Genomic DNA, 16,802 nt, shown 5'->3' with positions numbered 1-16,802 from the left:
TACAGATTGTTTCAAAGCAGCTTCACATTGATAAACAGAAAAATAACAGAATCAATGATGCAAACTCAAATTCTGCCGCAAAGCAGCTCTAAAAAAGACAAAGAGTGTCATTATTCAGCTCAAGTCGGTTCAGTTTATTAACTGTGTAAAGTTCATCAGTTATGAAAGGAGCACAATAAAACAGCTCGTAACCTACCTGATGCAGCAGTAAGGGCAGACCATCAAGTGTGTGCTCTTGTGCCAGACAGATCTCCATCTCTCTTTGAGCCACTTCTGCTTGTGACACAACAGGCTTTGTGGACGAAACCTAAAGTCACAGGTCATTTACAACAACGACAAGAAGAGATGTCAAATGAACAGATGCAGGCACATAAAAAACTTAATAAGAACTCAAATAACTCACTTGCAATGCTTTGAGGAGCACCTGCTGTCTCTCCATATGAAAGTAAGACACATCTTTTGGAATATGGACAGAGCTGAAAAAGTTGGCAAGAGTAATATTTTGGTCTACTGGATACAAAATTTGAATGGTGAACCAAGTTCCATGGCATTTTGAATGTACATTAATGTTAAACATTACTTAATTAAATTAATAATGTTTGTTAATGACTTATTAATGAAAGGAGTTAAAGGGATAGTTCACCCAAAAATGAAAACTCTGTATATACCAAAAAAAAATACTATGGAAGTTAATGGTGCCCATCAACCGTTTTTGTTACTTTTGTGTTCAACAGAAGAAAGAAATTCATACAGGTTTGGAACAACTTGAGGGTGAGTAAATGATGACAGAATTTTCATTTTTTGTGTTAACGATCCCTTTAAGAACCCTATATCAGCGGTCTTACCTGTATGGTTTTGTGGATATTTTATGTAAAATCTCATTGTCCTCGATCTCAGTCCTCAGAGCCTGAATCTGAGCGGATAGTTCTTCTTGCAGCTGCTCCACCTTCGCTGGCGAGCCGAATCTGTATGTCTGTGACATCTTGAATTCACAATCCCAGTTTTTGCTAAAAAATTTATGCAGTCGCTCTGTCCTTGCAGCTGTAAAGCTGACTGTATTAGTTGCATGTAGGTCAGTCAACGCGCAACACGTTCAACAGATAGAAAATAGTTTTAAAAAAACAAATTCATAAAAGTGTCTCTACGGTCCAAACTTTTGCTTCAGTGTATCAGTGTTTGTGTCAGTGGTTGCAGTTGCTATAGAGACGCCAGACGCGCGCTTCAAATGAATGGCGGTAAATCACAGCTTCAAAAAATCAGGTGCAACAAGTAACCAAGTTGATTTTTATTTGGTAAATTTAGACACGTTCAGTATCTTTTAGTACAAAACAATAATATTGTGGTAAAATTAACTTGTGTGAATGTAGTATTGTCACGTATGTACGGTAAATAACACTGAAGATAAATAAAAGTAATTGAAATAACATTGAAATGAAGGTAAATTATAAGTCTACATATATATCCGGATTTTAACCTGCAGAGGGCGATGAAAACTAAGTCAAGTGACTCAGTTTTATTGTGCTGACACAAGCAAAGACGACAAACCTGTCAGGTCTACCTGAAGTCATGAACATAATCTTTTTTTATTATTATTATTATTTATTATTTCACATGTAAGAGCCCTTATGATCTTGTAAATTGCAAGACCCCAAACAGCTTCTCGTTGACCGAGGTGTTTGTGTGCAAGCCTTTGTGTGCAATGGAAATATTATAGCCCATATCTTTTTTTCTTCTTCTTCTTCAATTTTTTTTTTTTTTTTTTTTTTTTTAAGAATATTTGGAAGGTTGTCACTTTCAACCTATACAGCGATCAGTCGCTTCTCAATGTATAATTTAATAAATCAGATCCACCTTCTCTGGATTTAAATAGCTCAACATTCCAAGTTGACTTGGATACAGAAGCACCGATTGGTTCGTGGCAAAAGCAGCTGGTAGCCAATGAGAGATCATCACCAAGGTGCTGTCCCACCAATGAGTGCACAAGGACACGGGCCACATTTTACAGCTATTGTCACTAGGGGGTTGTTTTCCTCCCTGCAGAGAGCAGTAAAACATTATGAATGATTTTCTTAACACAATCAATTCCACTGATTGTGCAGCGCGTATGAATGAGCGTGATTGCTACATGTGCATGAATACACACTAATTTTGAAAAAATATCAGCAATCAAACACAACAACAGGGGCTTCATCTAAGAGAATATTTCATACATTTTCAAAAGACACGTCTCCTTGGTAACCATATACAATCTGGATGCCGTTCATAGGGGGGAAAGCTAGAAAAAGAAAAGTATTGGCAAAGGTTTGAACCTTCTTAAGTCTAGGCTGAAATGAAACTGTCCAGACACCAACAACCTCTTTGTGTCATCACAGACTTGATTACTTTGGGAGAGTGTTTAGAAGCTTTGTGACAAAATCCAAAACCTTTTGGGGAACATTTTAAGTTATTTATTATCTGAAAGCAAGACACTGTTAAGTGAAAAATCAAACACCTCAGTCGCATCACTTTTACTGTCAGGAACAGTGTTGGAAACATCATGCTCAGAGGTTATTTTTAAAGTGTCAAAACTGAGGCATAACAGGAAGAAAATGGGGTGAGAAATCGTGTCAGTGTGCATGATATTTGAGCAAATATGAGCTTCCAAAAACCAAAGATAACTATGGCCCCTGATAAACATGTTTAAAAAGGCACTTTTGAACCAAATAATATACACTGCCAGAGCATACACTGCCTGGACAGGGAAAAAAAAGGTCGCTGTTTAGATTTAAATAGGCAAATGCTTAAGAGTCTATGACTGGATCATTATTGCAGTGATTATTATGTTTCTAGCATATTATATGTTTTGGCAATAGTTTTTCTAATTCTAATTGATTGGTTGTGTAGCTTTTCATTTCTTAAACAACCATGTAGGAAGACACATCATGGCCATATTCCAGGATGACAAAGCCAAGATTCATCAGGCTCAAATTTTGAAAGAATGGTTGGGTATTTCCATCAAGAGGTGCATCAATTTTTGGTCAAGATCTTATACTGACAATGCAAGAGGTGAGCACTCTGTAAAGTCTACTCCAGCACAAGTCAAGTCAAGTCACCTTTATTTATATAGCGCTTTTACAATGCAGATTGTGTCAAAGCAGCTTTACAGTGATAACTGGTATACAATTTTGGCTGCATGGCAGCTCTTAAAGAAAATAGTGTAATTTCCAGCTTAAGTAAATTCAATATTGATTCATTCTGTTGTAAGAATCAATAGTTAATAATTTAGTTAATTTATCTATATCAGCACTGGAGTAAACAGTGATGTCATCATCCAGCTCGGTTCAGTTCGCATACAAGGGCGTCGATGCAGGCCCAAAACATTGCTGAAAATCAAATGTCCCCAACTAAGCAAGCCAAAGGCGACAGCGGCAAGGAACCCAAACTCCAACAGGTGACATCAGGTGGCAAACAGGTGTTAAAATGGAGGAAAAAAAATCTTGGGAGAAACCAGGCTCAGTCGGGGGGCCAGTTCTCCTCTGGCCAACAGCAAACAATGCATGATTATGATTCAGGCAGCTTTCATCAGTCTGATTGGGATCGCAACAGTCAAAGTATTTATTCCAGTTCCATCTTGTTGAGGATCATATTCATCACGACGATATGGGACGGTTTGTTGAGGATCAGTTCCACTGGCTGTCGTGTTGGTAAGGCCTTCACAGGGCATGATCTAGTTGACACAATCTCTGCTGACACTTCAGGGCTGTGTTGTCGTTGTGTCTAGGCATAGGTCCTCGATCTCACCTGGATATGGCCTGGATCCGGCTGAGTACGGTAAACCTCGGGATAAACAGATGCCATTCTTCTTCTGATGTAACGAGTACATATGGTGTTATAAGAAGGGTTCCCGGTTCCGGCTGACCTAATTTATGCAGCCTAACAATCCTTTAACAGATTTGAAAACATTAATTGATAATGTGTTATGTGTATGCCAGGTTAAAGAGATGCGTTTTTAGTCTAGATTTAAACTGACAGAGTGTGTCTGCTTCCCGAACAATGCTAGGAAGATTGTTCCAGAGTTTAGGTGCCAAATAGGAGAAGGATCTACCACCTGCGGTTGATTTTGATATTCTAGGTATTATCAACTGGACTGAATTCTGAGATCGCAATAGACGTGAAGGACTATAATGCGTTAAGAGCTCGCTCAGGTACTGGGGAGCTAAACCATTTAGTGCTTTGTAAGTAATTAGCAAGATTTTAAAATCTATAAGATGTTTAACAGGGAGCCAATGCAGTATTGACAGAACCGGGCTAATATGGTCATACTTCCTGGTTCTAGTAAGAACTCTAGCTGCTGCGTTTTGGACCAGCTGGGGTTTATCAAGCGAGCAGGGCAACCACCCAGTAGAGCATTACAGTAATCTAGCCTTGAGGTCATGAACGCATGAACTAACTGTTCTGCATTTGTCATTGAGAACATATGTAGTAGTTTAGATATATTTTTAAGATGGAAGAATGCGGTTTTACAAATGCTAGAAATATGGCTTTCAAATGAAAGACTGGTATCAAAGAACACAACCAAGTTCCTAACTGACGACAAAGACTTAACAGAGCAGCCATCAAGTGTTAGACAGTATTCTAGGTTATTACATGCAAAGGTTTTTGGTCCAATAATTAGAATCTGTTTTTTTTTTTCTGAATTTAGTAGTAGAAAATTACTGGTCATCCAATTTTTTATATCAGCTATGCATTCCGTTAATTTTGTGAATTGGTAAGTTTCGTCAGGGCGCAAAGAAATATAGAGCTGAGTATCATCAGCGTAACAGTGAAAATTAACGCAATGCTTCCTAATGATATCTCCCAAGGGTAGCATGTACAGAGTGAAAAGCAACACTCACATCTCAAAGACTTCCAATGAATTTAAGGTCTGGACTCAGAGGTGCCAATTCATGTGTGAAAATGATTCTTCATGCTCCCTCCCAACCATTCTGACACAATTTGAGCCTGATGAATCTTGGCTTTGTCATCCTGTAACATGGCCATGATACGTCTTCCTACATGGTTGTTTAAGAAATGAAAAGCTACACACTCCATCAATTAACTGCTGCCAAACATAACATGCTAGAAACATAATCACTGCAATAATGATCCAATCACAGACTCCAAAATCCAAACAGTGACTTTTTTTTTCTTTCTTTCTTTTTTTTAATGTGCAGTGTAGTTCTTTTTTAAGTTAAGTGTTTTTAAATTAAGTCTAAGTGCATTCATGATCCATAGAAAACTGTGCTAATGAAATCAAATAAATGAGAGAATGTTTGCCAACAAGAGCCTTGATCAGGATTATACTGAAACTGTGAATATACCGATTTAAAACTCAATGCTTTGGCCAGTAACTGATTTAAATAACAAATTCACTTATTTAAATTGTTAAATTAAAACTAATTTTCAATATATGACTTTAGACTTTTAGGGCACATTGCATGTTTTTTGCAAATAATAGTTCAAAAGCATTTTTTGTTTTTTTCAATCTACTGATCAGTTTGACCAGACAGATGCACAAGCATTAAATCAGTTGTTCAATCCACAACATATTAAAATAAAGACTGGAGAAAAATATTGTGTTATACAAGCTTTATTTACATGCACCTTGCCTTGCACTACCTTGTTTACATTATCCAAAATGGAAATACACAGGTAAAGTCAAGCAAACATTGAGTGTATGCTAACTAACGGCCAGCTGTGGTGTGAGGTGCTACACACGCAGATTTCATCTTCACAATTCGTGTTAAATCCTTCTTTTAAGGATTAAAATTCAAAATGAATAAAAATTGTAGTAGCTCTTTCGTGAAGTACGATGATCCTACCCAAAGGAAATGAAAACCCAGAATGAAAAGCATTTCTATTTTGAGGATGCCATTTATGATGAAACGGATTACACAATGTGAAACTAAGTAAACAAAGGTAAACACAGCACAATCTACTTTTTATAGTCATCTTAAATTCTGTGACTCCAGCTGATTATAAAAAGCAGATTATAAAAATCAGTGCTTTTTAAGAGGCTTATGAAAATTCTGGGTGTGAAACTGACCTTAACAAAAGGTACATTCGACTGTGATGTTAAAACAACATTAGGTTACAACTATTGAAACGCCTGCAAGTTGTCCCTGAATGGCACTATTTTATCAGACTGAATAGTTGCATTATTTTTTATCAGCCTCATTTGGTTGTCTGGCATATGCAAGATCAACAGTGAAATACAGTACAGCGTAGGTGCTTTCTTACATAGCTTATCCATATACTACAATGTGGCTGCCTTTCATTTTAAAACTATTAGGATGCTTAAAACACACTGCCATCACACCTGATGCGCACGTTCTACTAGCACCAGCCATTGTGTAGAAATGTACACATAAATGCTAAGAAAGTAACATGCCAGCCATATGTACCGACCCAACACAATTTCACTTAGCACCAAATGCTCTTAGCTTAATTTTTTCCTGCTACAAATACACAACATCTAGTGGTCCTTAATCAGCGTTCCAAAATTTATAATTGTTAATATAGCTTAATGAATCCAATATTTATGTGTAAACACTCACACATACACACATATTCAGTGTACAGCACATACACATATGCACTATGGGCCTCATTTATGAAATACAAGTACAACAGAAATCTATGATTTACGCAGAAATTTGAAAACCCATTCTTACATAAATGGTTGCATGCATGTATACAGACAGTGTACAGTATATGCACACATAATATAAATTTGTTCAAATTGTTCAACTATTCAGATTTTACAAATAATTTATACAGCAATTACTTCATTAACGAGGCCCTATTTGTGTGTCTGTGTGTCTGTATACACATTTAAAAACACAAACATATCGCTCAATCTATTCTAAAATAGTTGACATAGGAAGTGAAAGCAGTTCAGGGGTGATTGAGATGCTCGTGTTCAAGAACTAGGAGCAGAATAAATGCACAGGTTTTGTTAGGAAATCCATGGGAAACACTGACAAACTAGTTTCATACAGCAGAACACTAAATACATAGCTTATATCATCATATCATAGTTCACTTTTCCGTAAAAGGAGTCAAGGATACATTATGATCACTGGTTTCACAAAAACACAATCTCTTCCCCTTTTCAGCTTTTATGAAAAATAATCTGAGAGATTTTCCATGGCCATTTTTCTGACAACAGAAACATTTTCAATAGTTCGTATTGTAAACAGGCCATTGTTGCAATTGTCCTGTAGAGGACAAGTTTGGCAAGACGCAAGTGTTTGTTACAATGTGAGGACTAGAAATCTTTTAAATCTTGATTACGGTTACAATAAATTACAACAAACTAAGGGCACCTACAGACTAGAGTTGACTTGATTTCAATTGGGATAACGTATCGCAACAAAGAAAACGCAAGGGTTTGCCAAAGTGACACGACCAAAAGTTGAGAATATTTTAACTTTTCACTGCAATGCCAGTCGCAGGTACTAGAGAATTCAAGATTCTCGCTTGGGTGTCAAACTTACAAATTCATTTGGGAGTGTGGAAAAAGTCAGGTCAGAGCTTTCTCTAATGTGCAGGCACCCTTGTACACAGTGGTGGGTTTCAGGGATTTCGTATTCTAGACATACTAAGGGAAGTACTGTTATTCAAGCCTTCATATATAGACAACCTTTTATTTACGATACTCCACTTACCATATTCTAGCAGCTGAGTTAATTACCTTGCCACTGGCGAATAGATTAACTTGCAAGCACTTCAAGGATAAATTTGTTGAAACACTTTACAATGTCCATTAAACCAGCCTCAATCATGACAATACAAAAACGTACAGCCACAAGACTACAACACCGACTGGGTAAATCATTGACGTTAACTCAAACTCATTCCAATGGATGTCAAATAGCTTTTCTACAGCATAATGTACAGTTGCTTTACAATGGACAGTTTGGCTCAAATGCGGTGTTCTGCCCGTCCCTACATTCCTGGGCCTAGCCGGATCAACCTGGTACCCAGCTTTGGGAGGAGGTTCGTTTGGTTCTGGAGAAGCTCTCTGAAGTCAGATTAGCATTCTGAGAGGAGATAAGATGGGAATCGAAGCTGAACTCCAGGCCATCGGCATCCATCAGATCGTTGCGAGTGATGGTGTCCATGTCGCAATCGAAACTCCCACTTAATGCCTCCAGATCTAATTCAGATGGGAATCGCTCCTGAGACACCAACTGAACGGAGGAAATGCTGCCGTTGAGACCTGCCAACAATGAATCAGAGGAGTTGAGCTGCATAGATGTGCTTCTGAAAGGAGACTGTTGGAGATGCTGCTTCATTAAGCTTTGGTAGTCTGACTCGCTGCAGTTCATCCGCCATCCAGATGGCGACACCTTCTTGAGCCCTGCTTGTCCTCCAGGCCCAGCCTGATTGGACATCATGGGATCACTACGCAGCAACAGCGCACTGCGACGGGCATTCTGGGAGGAAAGGGAGGCAAGGGAGGCACTGGCTTGTGACATAAGCGGGTCAGATTGGGTAAGAAGGACATCGCTGCGACTGTTGGACTCGGAGCTGAGCAAGTCCTGCAGACTCTGCTCGCTAAAGAGGGAACCGCAGGAGAACGTAGCCTGCTTGTTTTCCTGGATAGTTTGCATTGGAGACTGCCTCAGGCCAGTGACGGACGGAGGGCTGAACATGGAGTTAGTGCCATAGCTGCCAGAGGGAATTGCCAGACTGCTCCCAGAGCAGCTGAAGGTAAACACAGGGCTTCCCTGTAGGTTGGCCCCACTCTCATCTTGACCCGGAGACTGGGAAGCCGTCAAGCTGATGTTGTCTAGAAGGTCGTCCATTAGGTTATCAGAGAGGCCATCGTTGAGGTTCATGGTTTCTGCAAGGTCAGCTAGACGGGGCAGTTCGGTCAACCCGGTGGACGGAGACATACTACTAGGGCTGGAGTACAGCATGGGCGACAGGGGAGAGTCGTCGTCAGGAACTTCGTCCATCTCGAGATTGGCCAGGATCGGGGAAAGGCGTCCGCTTAGGGTGCTGGCATTGGAATTAGTGCGAGAACGGAAATCCGTCCAAGCGTCGAGCTCGTCGCTACTGCGGGAGGTCGGGCTGCCAGTCCATTTGGACAGGCTGGAGGAACTCTCTGAGCTTCCGTCCTGAGTAGCCTGAAGAGCTGCCTTTTTCTTTGCGGCACGGCCACGGGCACTCTTGATGAGCTTATTACTGTTGTCCATGGAAACTGCACGTCTCCGCGGTGCCTTTCCCCCTTTTCCGCCATCGGGGTTGACGATCCACCATGAACTCTTTCCTGTTCCTTCATTTTGGACCCGGACAAAGCGACTGTGGAGTGACAGGTTATGTCGTATTGAGTTCTGTGAAAAGAGAAGAGTAGATGATGAGCTGTGCATTATAAGACATGCTTGAAACATTCATATGCAGCTTGTTTTAGATCCCTCAGCATCTGGCCATTAAAAAGCAGAATAATGGGCTAATGTTCAAATAATCTTGGAATCAATAGAGCACAATGCTGAGTGAAGAACAATAGCACTTTGACTTGATTGCTTTACCCAGAAATTGAAGAGTCATGTGACCCCTCTGACCAAGAGTCAATTGCTGCATCCCAATTCACATCCTATCCGTTCTTAATAGTATTTGAAATTAGAATTAGTGTGTCCCAAATCGTAATATGTTAAAATGAGTATTCCAAAGATACCCGGATGGTCTACCTTTTCCAGTTAGAATCTGAATTGCAGATCCGTGTACACTCTAACAGCTAATATTGCCCACAACCCATTGCGTGTTGGACGAGGATTCGATTAGAACTACAAACATGAATAAAGTGTTTAAAAAAAAAAAAAAAAAAAAAAAACCACTACAAACATGGCAGGTGTGCGAGTCTGATGGATAAGTAGAGAGGTTTAGATAAAAGGGCGTGTAGTAGATTAATAATCAGTATCTAACTTGACAAAAAGATATTTATTCAATGTTATCCACATTATATTTCATCTGCAACAGCATTGTGAACTTTTGTAAAGATACATTTGGTCATTAACTTTTAAATGCATCGTTATGCAAATTTTAAAAACATGAGGGCCCGGTTTCACAGACAGGGCTTTAACTAAGACAGGATTAGGCCTTAGTTCAATTAAGACATTTAAGTAGCTTTTATAAATGTGCTTTAGAAAAAAACATTACTGGTGTGAATCTTGAGACATAACTATGGCACTGACATATCTTAAGATATGTAAGAGCAAGTTTCTTTCAATCTAGCATGCATTTTAGTCTGGGACTAACTTAAGCCTTGTCTATGAAACCGGCCAGAGGAGTTCTCCACATGAAAGACCCACAACTGGCAGATCAACGGCTACTATATTTCTCTCCGAAATGGAAGGAAGTGTGAGTGTGGAGGATTTTAACTGATTGACAAGATGATTGACAGGGCAGTTTAAACTGTGACAGGATGCACATAACTAAGAGACAGAGTGTCTGTTAAAGACGCAATTATAACGAAGTAGTATTTCCCAAAGCTTGCCTACTCTTCTGCTACACACTCAAAAGTATGTTTTTTTTTTTTTTTTTTTTTCTCCCTTTCTTTCACCAAAACAGTATACTTTTAGGGGATAGTCTAAGTAGGCAAATTGGAATGTAGCACATGTGTTTTGGTACAAAAAAAAAAAAAAAAAAAAAAAAAAGTAAAAAGTAAAGCATAACTCAAATTACTTTCAATAAGTTTACACAAGTTAATAAGAATCAATTCAATCAGTCAAATCAATCAATCCTGATTTCCATGTCAATGCTGTTGTGTATATCGAGTCTGTTGAATTAGCAACTAGGCATCTGTGGTTACCATAGGGGTTTGTAACCAAATATTCTGTGCTGAAATGCAATTAAATTCTAATTTGACTAATTCTTACTTTTAACAAATAAACACTAGTCCAAAAGAAAATACAGAAAATAGAAAAAGGGCTGTGCTCATTTGGATTTCACACACACTGTTCAAATTGGTCTGGGCTCTGTGGTCTAGACCATTCTGCAAGTAAATCAACCCACTCTGCACCATCCATTGGGCTTTCCAGATAATTGGTCTGCGCTGTGCAGTTCAACTGGGTAACTTTGAGTGTTCGGCTTTTGGCATTTCACATATGCAACAGAAAACAGGCAATCACTAACAAAATTTAGTTACATTTTTAAACAAAGTTTAAAGTGCAATGCATTGAAGCTGCATTAATATGGACTGCAGCACAAAAGTTACAGCATTCCATAATGCAGCATCAGGAGATGTGATAAAATTCACAAGCGAGACATGGTTTGCCTTTTTTATGTATACTTAAGCAATCTAAAAAATGGTGTGAATTTACCACTGCTGTGCCTGCTGTAATAAATCTTGAAGAAAGCTGAACTCTACTCAACACTGCCCTGTGAACATCACGTTACTGACCTTTGAACTTCTCAAAGAGTGAATGGGCAGACCTCATGACACTTCACATCCATTAATGACTTTGCTTCAAGCCTATTACTGGATTTAAACCAAGACAGTACTTTTTCCTATTCTAAGAAGAACATGTATCCCAAACACATTCGTTAAACACGTAAGCAGTTCTCCTTTTTTGCTTTGTTAAGCTGACTAACTGAATTGATTGGATTGAGAATCTAATCTAAGACATGCATCGGATTGTTTGTTGACAATCATAGCTACATTGATTACAAAACAGATCATTACAAACTAGGCTTACAATGAGAGCAGTATCTTCAATGAGGAACTGAATTAGTGATCAAACCAGTTTGAACATTTATTTTATCCATGTTTGCTTTTCCTGCAATTACAACAATTGCGATCAAAAAGCATATTTCACATATACATAATCTTGTTTATAATATTCTAATGGTTTTGAAAATTCTAGTCTGAGGCTTTAAAAAAAAAAAAGAAATCAAGATAAAGTCATGATGTTTTGACTATAAGGATGGATGAAAAGCATCTCCTAAAATGGCAAATTCAGCTACAGCTCTCCTCAATCATCTTAAGGTTAAGCAAATTGAACAAGGGCACAAGTGCAACAGAGACAGCTCACCCCCATTGGGCACTAAATCTGTAAGTTTAGCATTAAGAGGCTTGATCATTAACCTGTGGGCCACCAGAACCCCCTATTTCCTGCGCCTTTATGCAGCCAAAGGGTAAATCACACACACACAAAAATATATACCACAGATATATAAATCATCATATAAATCATTACAATTCACCCCAAAAGAAGAAAACAAAATTGAATGAACAAAATTATTTAACACTTTTTATCCTCATTACTCAAAATTGGAGCAAGTTAAATCCAGTTTAACAAATACTAACATCATGCATACTTACAATTGTTCATAATTTAAATAATATCACTTTTTCCACATTACAATGAAAAATTAGGTTAATATTACTATATAATGTGGTTTCAGCATTACAGTAACAAATTCGAGGGGGAAGACATGAGGTGAAAACATTCTTAACAGTTGAGATTTACCAGCTTATAAAATGTTAATAGTAGTAACCCACTGCATTAAATAGAGTGTCAGAGTATGTGAACTTAGCAATGAAAATCATCTTAAAAATTCTGTGGTGCCCCTTTCTATTGAATTAAATCCACACAAGACCATGAAGAATAACCATAATAGATGAAAATAGGGGCTGAAATCATCTGAAAGCCATGATGCAGTCCCTTTTGAGCAAAGCACCACTCAGAACAGCACTGGAGTGCTGCCAGTTTACACACAATGCTGTATCTCAGAGTCAAACACCAAAGCTCTTCACACGTTGCTACACACTGACCTACATAGTTTCCAGTCAGCTGATTGCTTCTTATGGTGTACCCAAGAGCCAATAGGAAGTGGAGGTGGGGACGATGCAGCCAATAGCAACCCTGACACTGACGATATGCCCATGGTTTCTGTTTTTTTCTCATTCAGTGGCAGGCAGATGCAAACACTCTGCAGGATGGCTTTATCTGCACTGAACACGGTTGACTGTTCCTACAATCCAATTGGTAGTAAGAATGGACCTTATTTTTTTTAGAATAACCAAAATGTATGTTTTATCAAATAGAGAGGGACTAACTAACTTGCATGTTACTATGGACTGCTATCAGAATGACTGTTTCAGTGAAGCCAATTTTCAAATAAAAACATTGACACAAAACTGATTCAAATAATTATGCATATTATATGCAAATCATATAAAAAATATCAAGCATTCAGAATCCACTGGGCATGGCTTGTTTGTGAAGGTGCCGAATCATCTTTTTAAATGTAATATCTGCACAACAGCAGTTCACCAGCCTTACATCTGCAGGATTGCACAGGGATTTCCTGAGGTTTTTCTCTAATTCAAATCCAGCTATACCAAGAGCATTCATTAGACTTGATTCCATGTTGGATAAATTGTTTTTCCAGGCCAAGCTAATCCCTGGAATCAAAGCAAATGCCAGTGCTCAAAAAAAAAAAAAAAAAAAAAAAAAAAAAGGAAAAAGAATTTACAATTAATTAATGAAAGTGTGCTCATATTGATGACACAATAAAATGATTATTGGAAATATTATAGATATTGGCTATGACTACAATTCTTTTCATCAAGCTTCAATACTTCGAAATGATGAGGCAAGGGCCATTTAAAAGGTCCTCTTTATCAGTGGCACCTTTCTCAATTTCTGCTGTTACGCCCTTTGGCATGACTACAGCAGCATGCACTTAATCAGCAAACCACACATTACATGACTAGTAGTCCACATTTCCAGCATCTGTGCCGTTTTACCACCCTGTAAAAAATAGAAGCCTAAAAAAGGTCATAAAACACTATATCACAAGAAAAAAAAAAACTACCAGCAACAAATTGATATAGATATAGATATATATATATATATAGAACATAAACACTCCTGATAAGCAAGTGAAGGTTAAAATCCAGCCCGTCTCTTTGACCTGACGTACCTTCCATCCTGCAGAGCTGTTGCTGTCACCTTTGTCCTTGAAGTATGGCACATTCCGGACCATCCAATCATAAATCTGGGCCAATGTCAGCCTTTTCTCTGGCGTGCTCTCGATGGCTTGAGTGATGAGGTCTGCGTAGGAATAGTTTCCCCAGGCGTTCCTGCGGGCAGAGGATTTTCTGGGCTGCTGAGGAACCAGACCATTGATGCTGGAGTCGCTGCAGGCAGCAGGCAGAGCATGTTGGGAAGAAACAGGAGAGCCATAGGTGTCTTTACCACTGACGGCAGCATTGGTTTCTATTGCAGGAGCAGCAGCACTCTCATTTCCTTCTGTGACACTGACAGGCTTTGATGCGCCTGTAATGTCACTAGATGCACAAGCATCATCAGTGCCATTTTCATCCACCTCTTCCTCGGGAATGATTCCCACCTCTGCTGGTTCTGCTTTTCCAGCATTGGACTCCGGTCTGGGCAGAGGCCAGGTGCAAGACCTAGGCCTTTTTTGGGGCTCGAAATCAGGGTCTATGTCGACGTCCTCAGCCGAGGGCTTATCCATCTCATCTGCCATATTTCCTCGACTCCTTCAAATGAATGATATATGGACGGCTTTTCTGAACACAACAGCAGCAGTGCCCTCGTGCATGCCATTAATGGATCACTTCTAGAGTCCACATTTCAATGCGGGACACTTCGAGAACCAAATGATGTTATGAGAGGTTTAGAAATATTTACAAATGCGTTCAAGTGCATTATATACGCTTACAGCATATAGACGGTTTCGTATGTGGATCTCGCTCGATTTGGTTAGTTTTAAGAGTCCGTAGGACAACAAATAAACCAAGGAAAACGTTCCAAAGCTCGTTTAATGAAGCTTCCGTGGTTCAAAAGCATAAAGACTGTAACAGAGCGGACGGTCGAATTTGTTACATTGTTGCATGACGTCGCGCTCCGAACGTGTTACATTGTAACATTACATCATAATGTGAATGTTACTTTGCTTCAGAAGGCAGCTTCCCTTTTATAAAATATTTGATTTAAAGCGATCGGAAAGGCTGTACGTGCGCGAAAGTGTCCTCAAATGATCAAGCCATACCTCCACATCCGTCCCTCTGCAAATCAACACGAATGAGTCCTAACAGACACACAGTTTTTCCCAATGAACCTCCATGATCCCTGTTCCATGTCGGAGCAGGACATTACGTCCCGCAACCCGGGCGATCCAGCACTGCCAAAGCCCCTAATGCGCTGCTGCTCCGCTGCAAACTAAAGAAAAGAACAGTAACACACAGATCATCCGCCCCCTGGAAACAGTCAGAGGAACTGCTTCTTAAAGGGCCGGAGAGCAGAGCTGAGCTCACAATCCACTGCCACGCGCGTCATCTGCACATTACACAGATATGCCATCACAAGAGCTCTTATTTTATACACTCTCTCCAATAAATGGCTCCTTGACAGGCTAAGAGCCTTGCAATAGAATGGAACAGCATTTTTCCACTTTCTGAAGAAAATACGACTTGGTGAATCTCAAAAACTGACAAGAAAACAGAGAATTTCATATTTTGTACACAAAGAAAAAAAAAAAATACATTGTACATTTAAAATTAAACCTGTTTTATGGCCATTAAGAGTATTTGTAGTTCATTTCATGACAACTCTGGTATCTGCTGCAATATGCTTATTTTAATTAAACATTACACACATTATATATAAAAATTATATAAGAATTTTATTATATTAAGCAAAAGTGTATAACAGGGGCTTAAAGTTCCCAAAATGTTGTCTCCCATGTGGCGACCCGATCCATGTCCAATAAAGTGGCTTTTATCAGGCTCTGACTGGAGTCTAGCTATCTCAAGGAAGTTTACATGTAAGCACTACTTCCTTAGGGGTATTTGTTTTGTAAATTAAGGAAAATTACTTCAAATTTAAAAGGCACAATATGTACGATTTTTTTTTTATTAAAAATATCCAAAAACCACTAGAACAGTGTTATATATTTTGTTGACTTGTGTACTTACATTATCTCAAATGTTTCCAAGAATGTTTAAATCCAGAGAAATAAGCAATTTTAACCAGGACACGAACCGTGTCCGTGCGTTGCCTATCCAGAGATCGTATTATTATAGGGAGATAAGAGGGTCTGTATCTCTTACCATTGGAGAAAGCGTAACGGCTAACTTAATCACGTGCGGCACCTCTCAGCCTATTGTGTAATGGCAGTGACATCAGTCGCAACATTCCCTAGTCTGCCTTCTCTTGAAAAAATACATTTTTATCAAGCTAAAATCTACATATAGTTCCCAAAGAAAGTATTGTTTAGTGTAAAACATGCTGAAGATTAGCAAACAGGCTGTCCATTAATTAGATGATTAGCTATTTCCCCACAAAAACTGTTTAATCAGCATAGTGAAGCCTCTCATCCATTGACATCCATTCAAAAAACGGCCTCTGGTCTCCTTCTCTGCGTACCACCGGGGGCGGGGCGTTAGCATTATCCATTACGCTTTTTTGTAAGTAGCACTATAACAACTTTCAACACACAAATGTATCTAAAATGATAAAACAGCGCTGCTTTACCCCATACGCTTGACCGGAAGAAGCAGAAGCGGTGACTGTGACATAATAAAAACTGTGTCACACTCGTATCTCATTAGCAATCGCTCCAGCGGCCTCGTTCCGCTTCAACAGATTTCAGCCACAGTAATGCTAATAAATCTTTAATACATTAGCTCATCCATTAATATGATTTCTGCCCAAGCCCCGTCGGATTCTTTTCCACCGGCTATAGACGTGAAGACAACAACTCCCATGATTCTGTGAAATCAAGGCATCATCAATCTATGCCTT

At 39.0% G+C, this 16,802-nt stretch overlaps 2 protein-coding genes across 3 annotated transcripts in view; both read right to left on the bottom strand.

The window, feature by feature from the left end:
- si:ch73-242m19.1 (uncharacterized) overlaps positions 1–5,447 on the bottom strand; it is a 43,235-nt gene extending 37,788 nt beyond the window's left edge. For both annotated transcript variants that reach the window (XM_051869383.1, XM_051869384.1), the window contains exons 1-3: positions 846–5,447; positions 404–476; positions 197–307 (exon numbers count right to left, since the gene is read on the bottom strand). In XM_051869383.1, the coding sequence (XP_051725343.1) occupies positions 197–307; positions 404–476; positions 846–982 (321 nt within the window). In that variant the 5' untranslated portion in view covers positions 983–5,447. The remainder of the gene's footprint in view (positions 1–196; positions 308–403; positions 477–845) is intronic.
- A 145-nt stretch (positions 5,448–5,592) lies between these two features.
- foxo3a (forkhead box O3A) lies at positions 5,593–15,511 on the bottom strand. The gene is made up of 2 exons (XM_051869390.1): positions 13,957–15,511; positions 5,593–9,362 (listed from the first exon to the last, which is right to left on the bottom strand). The coding sequence occupies exons 1-2, from the start codon at positions 14,521–14,523 to the stop codon at positions 7,992–7,994; spliced, it is 1,938 nt and encodes a 645-aa protein (XP_051725350.1). The 5' UTR covers positions 14,524–15,511; the 3' UTR covers positions 5,593–7,991.
- Between the last annotated feature and the right edge of the window lie 1,291 nt (positions 15,512–16,802).

This window comes from Ctenopharyngodon idella, chromosome 17, assembly GCF_019924925.1.
Source record: "Ctenopharyngodon idella isolate HZGC_01 chromosome 17, HZGC01, whole genome shotgun sequence".
NCBI classification, from domain to species: Eukaryota; Metazoa; Chordata; class Actinopteri; order Cypriniformes; family Xenocyprididae; genus Ctenopharyngodon; species Ctenopharyngodon idella.
This window is presented reverse-complemented; position numbering and strand designations above follow the sequence as displayed.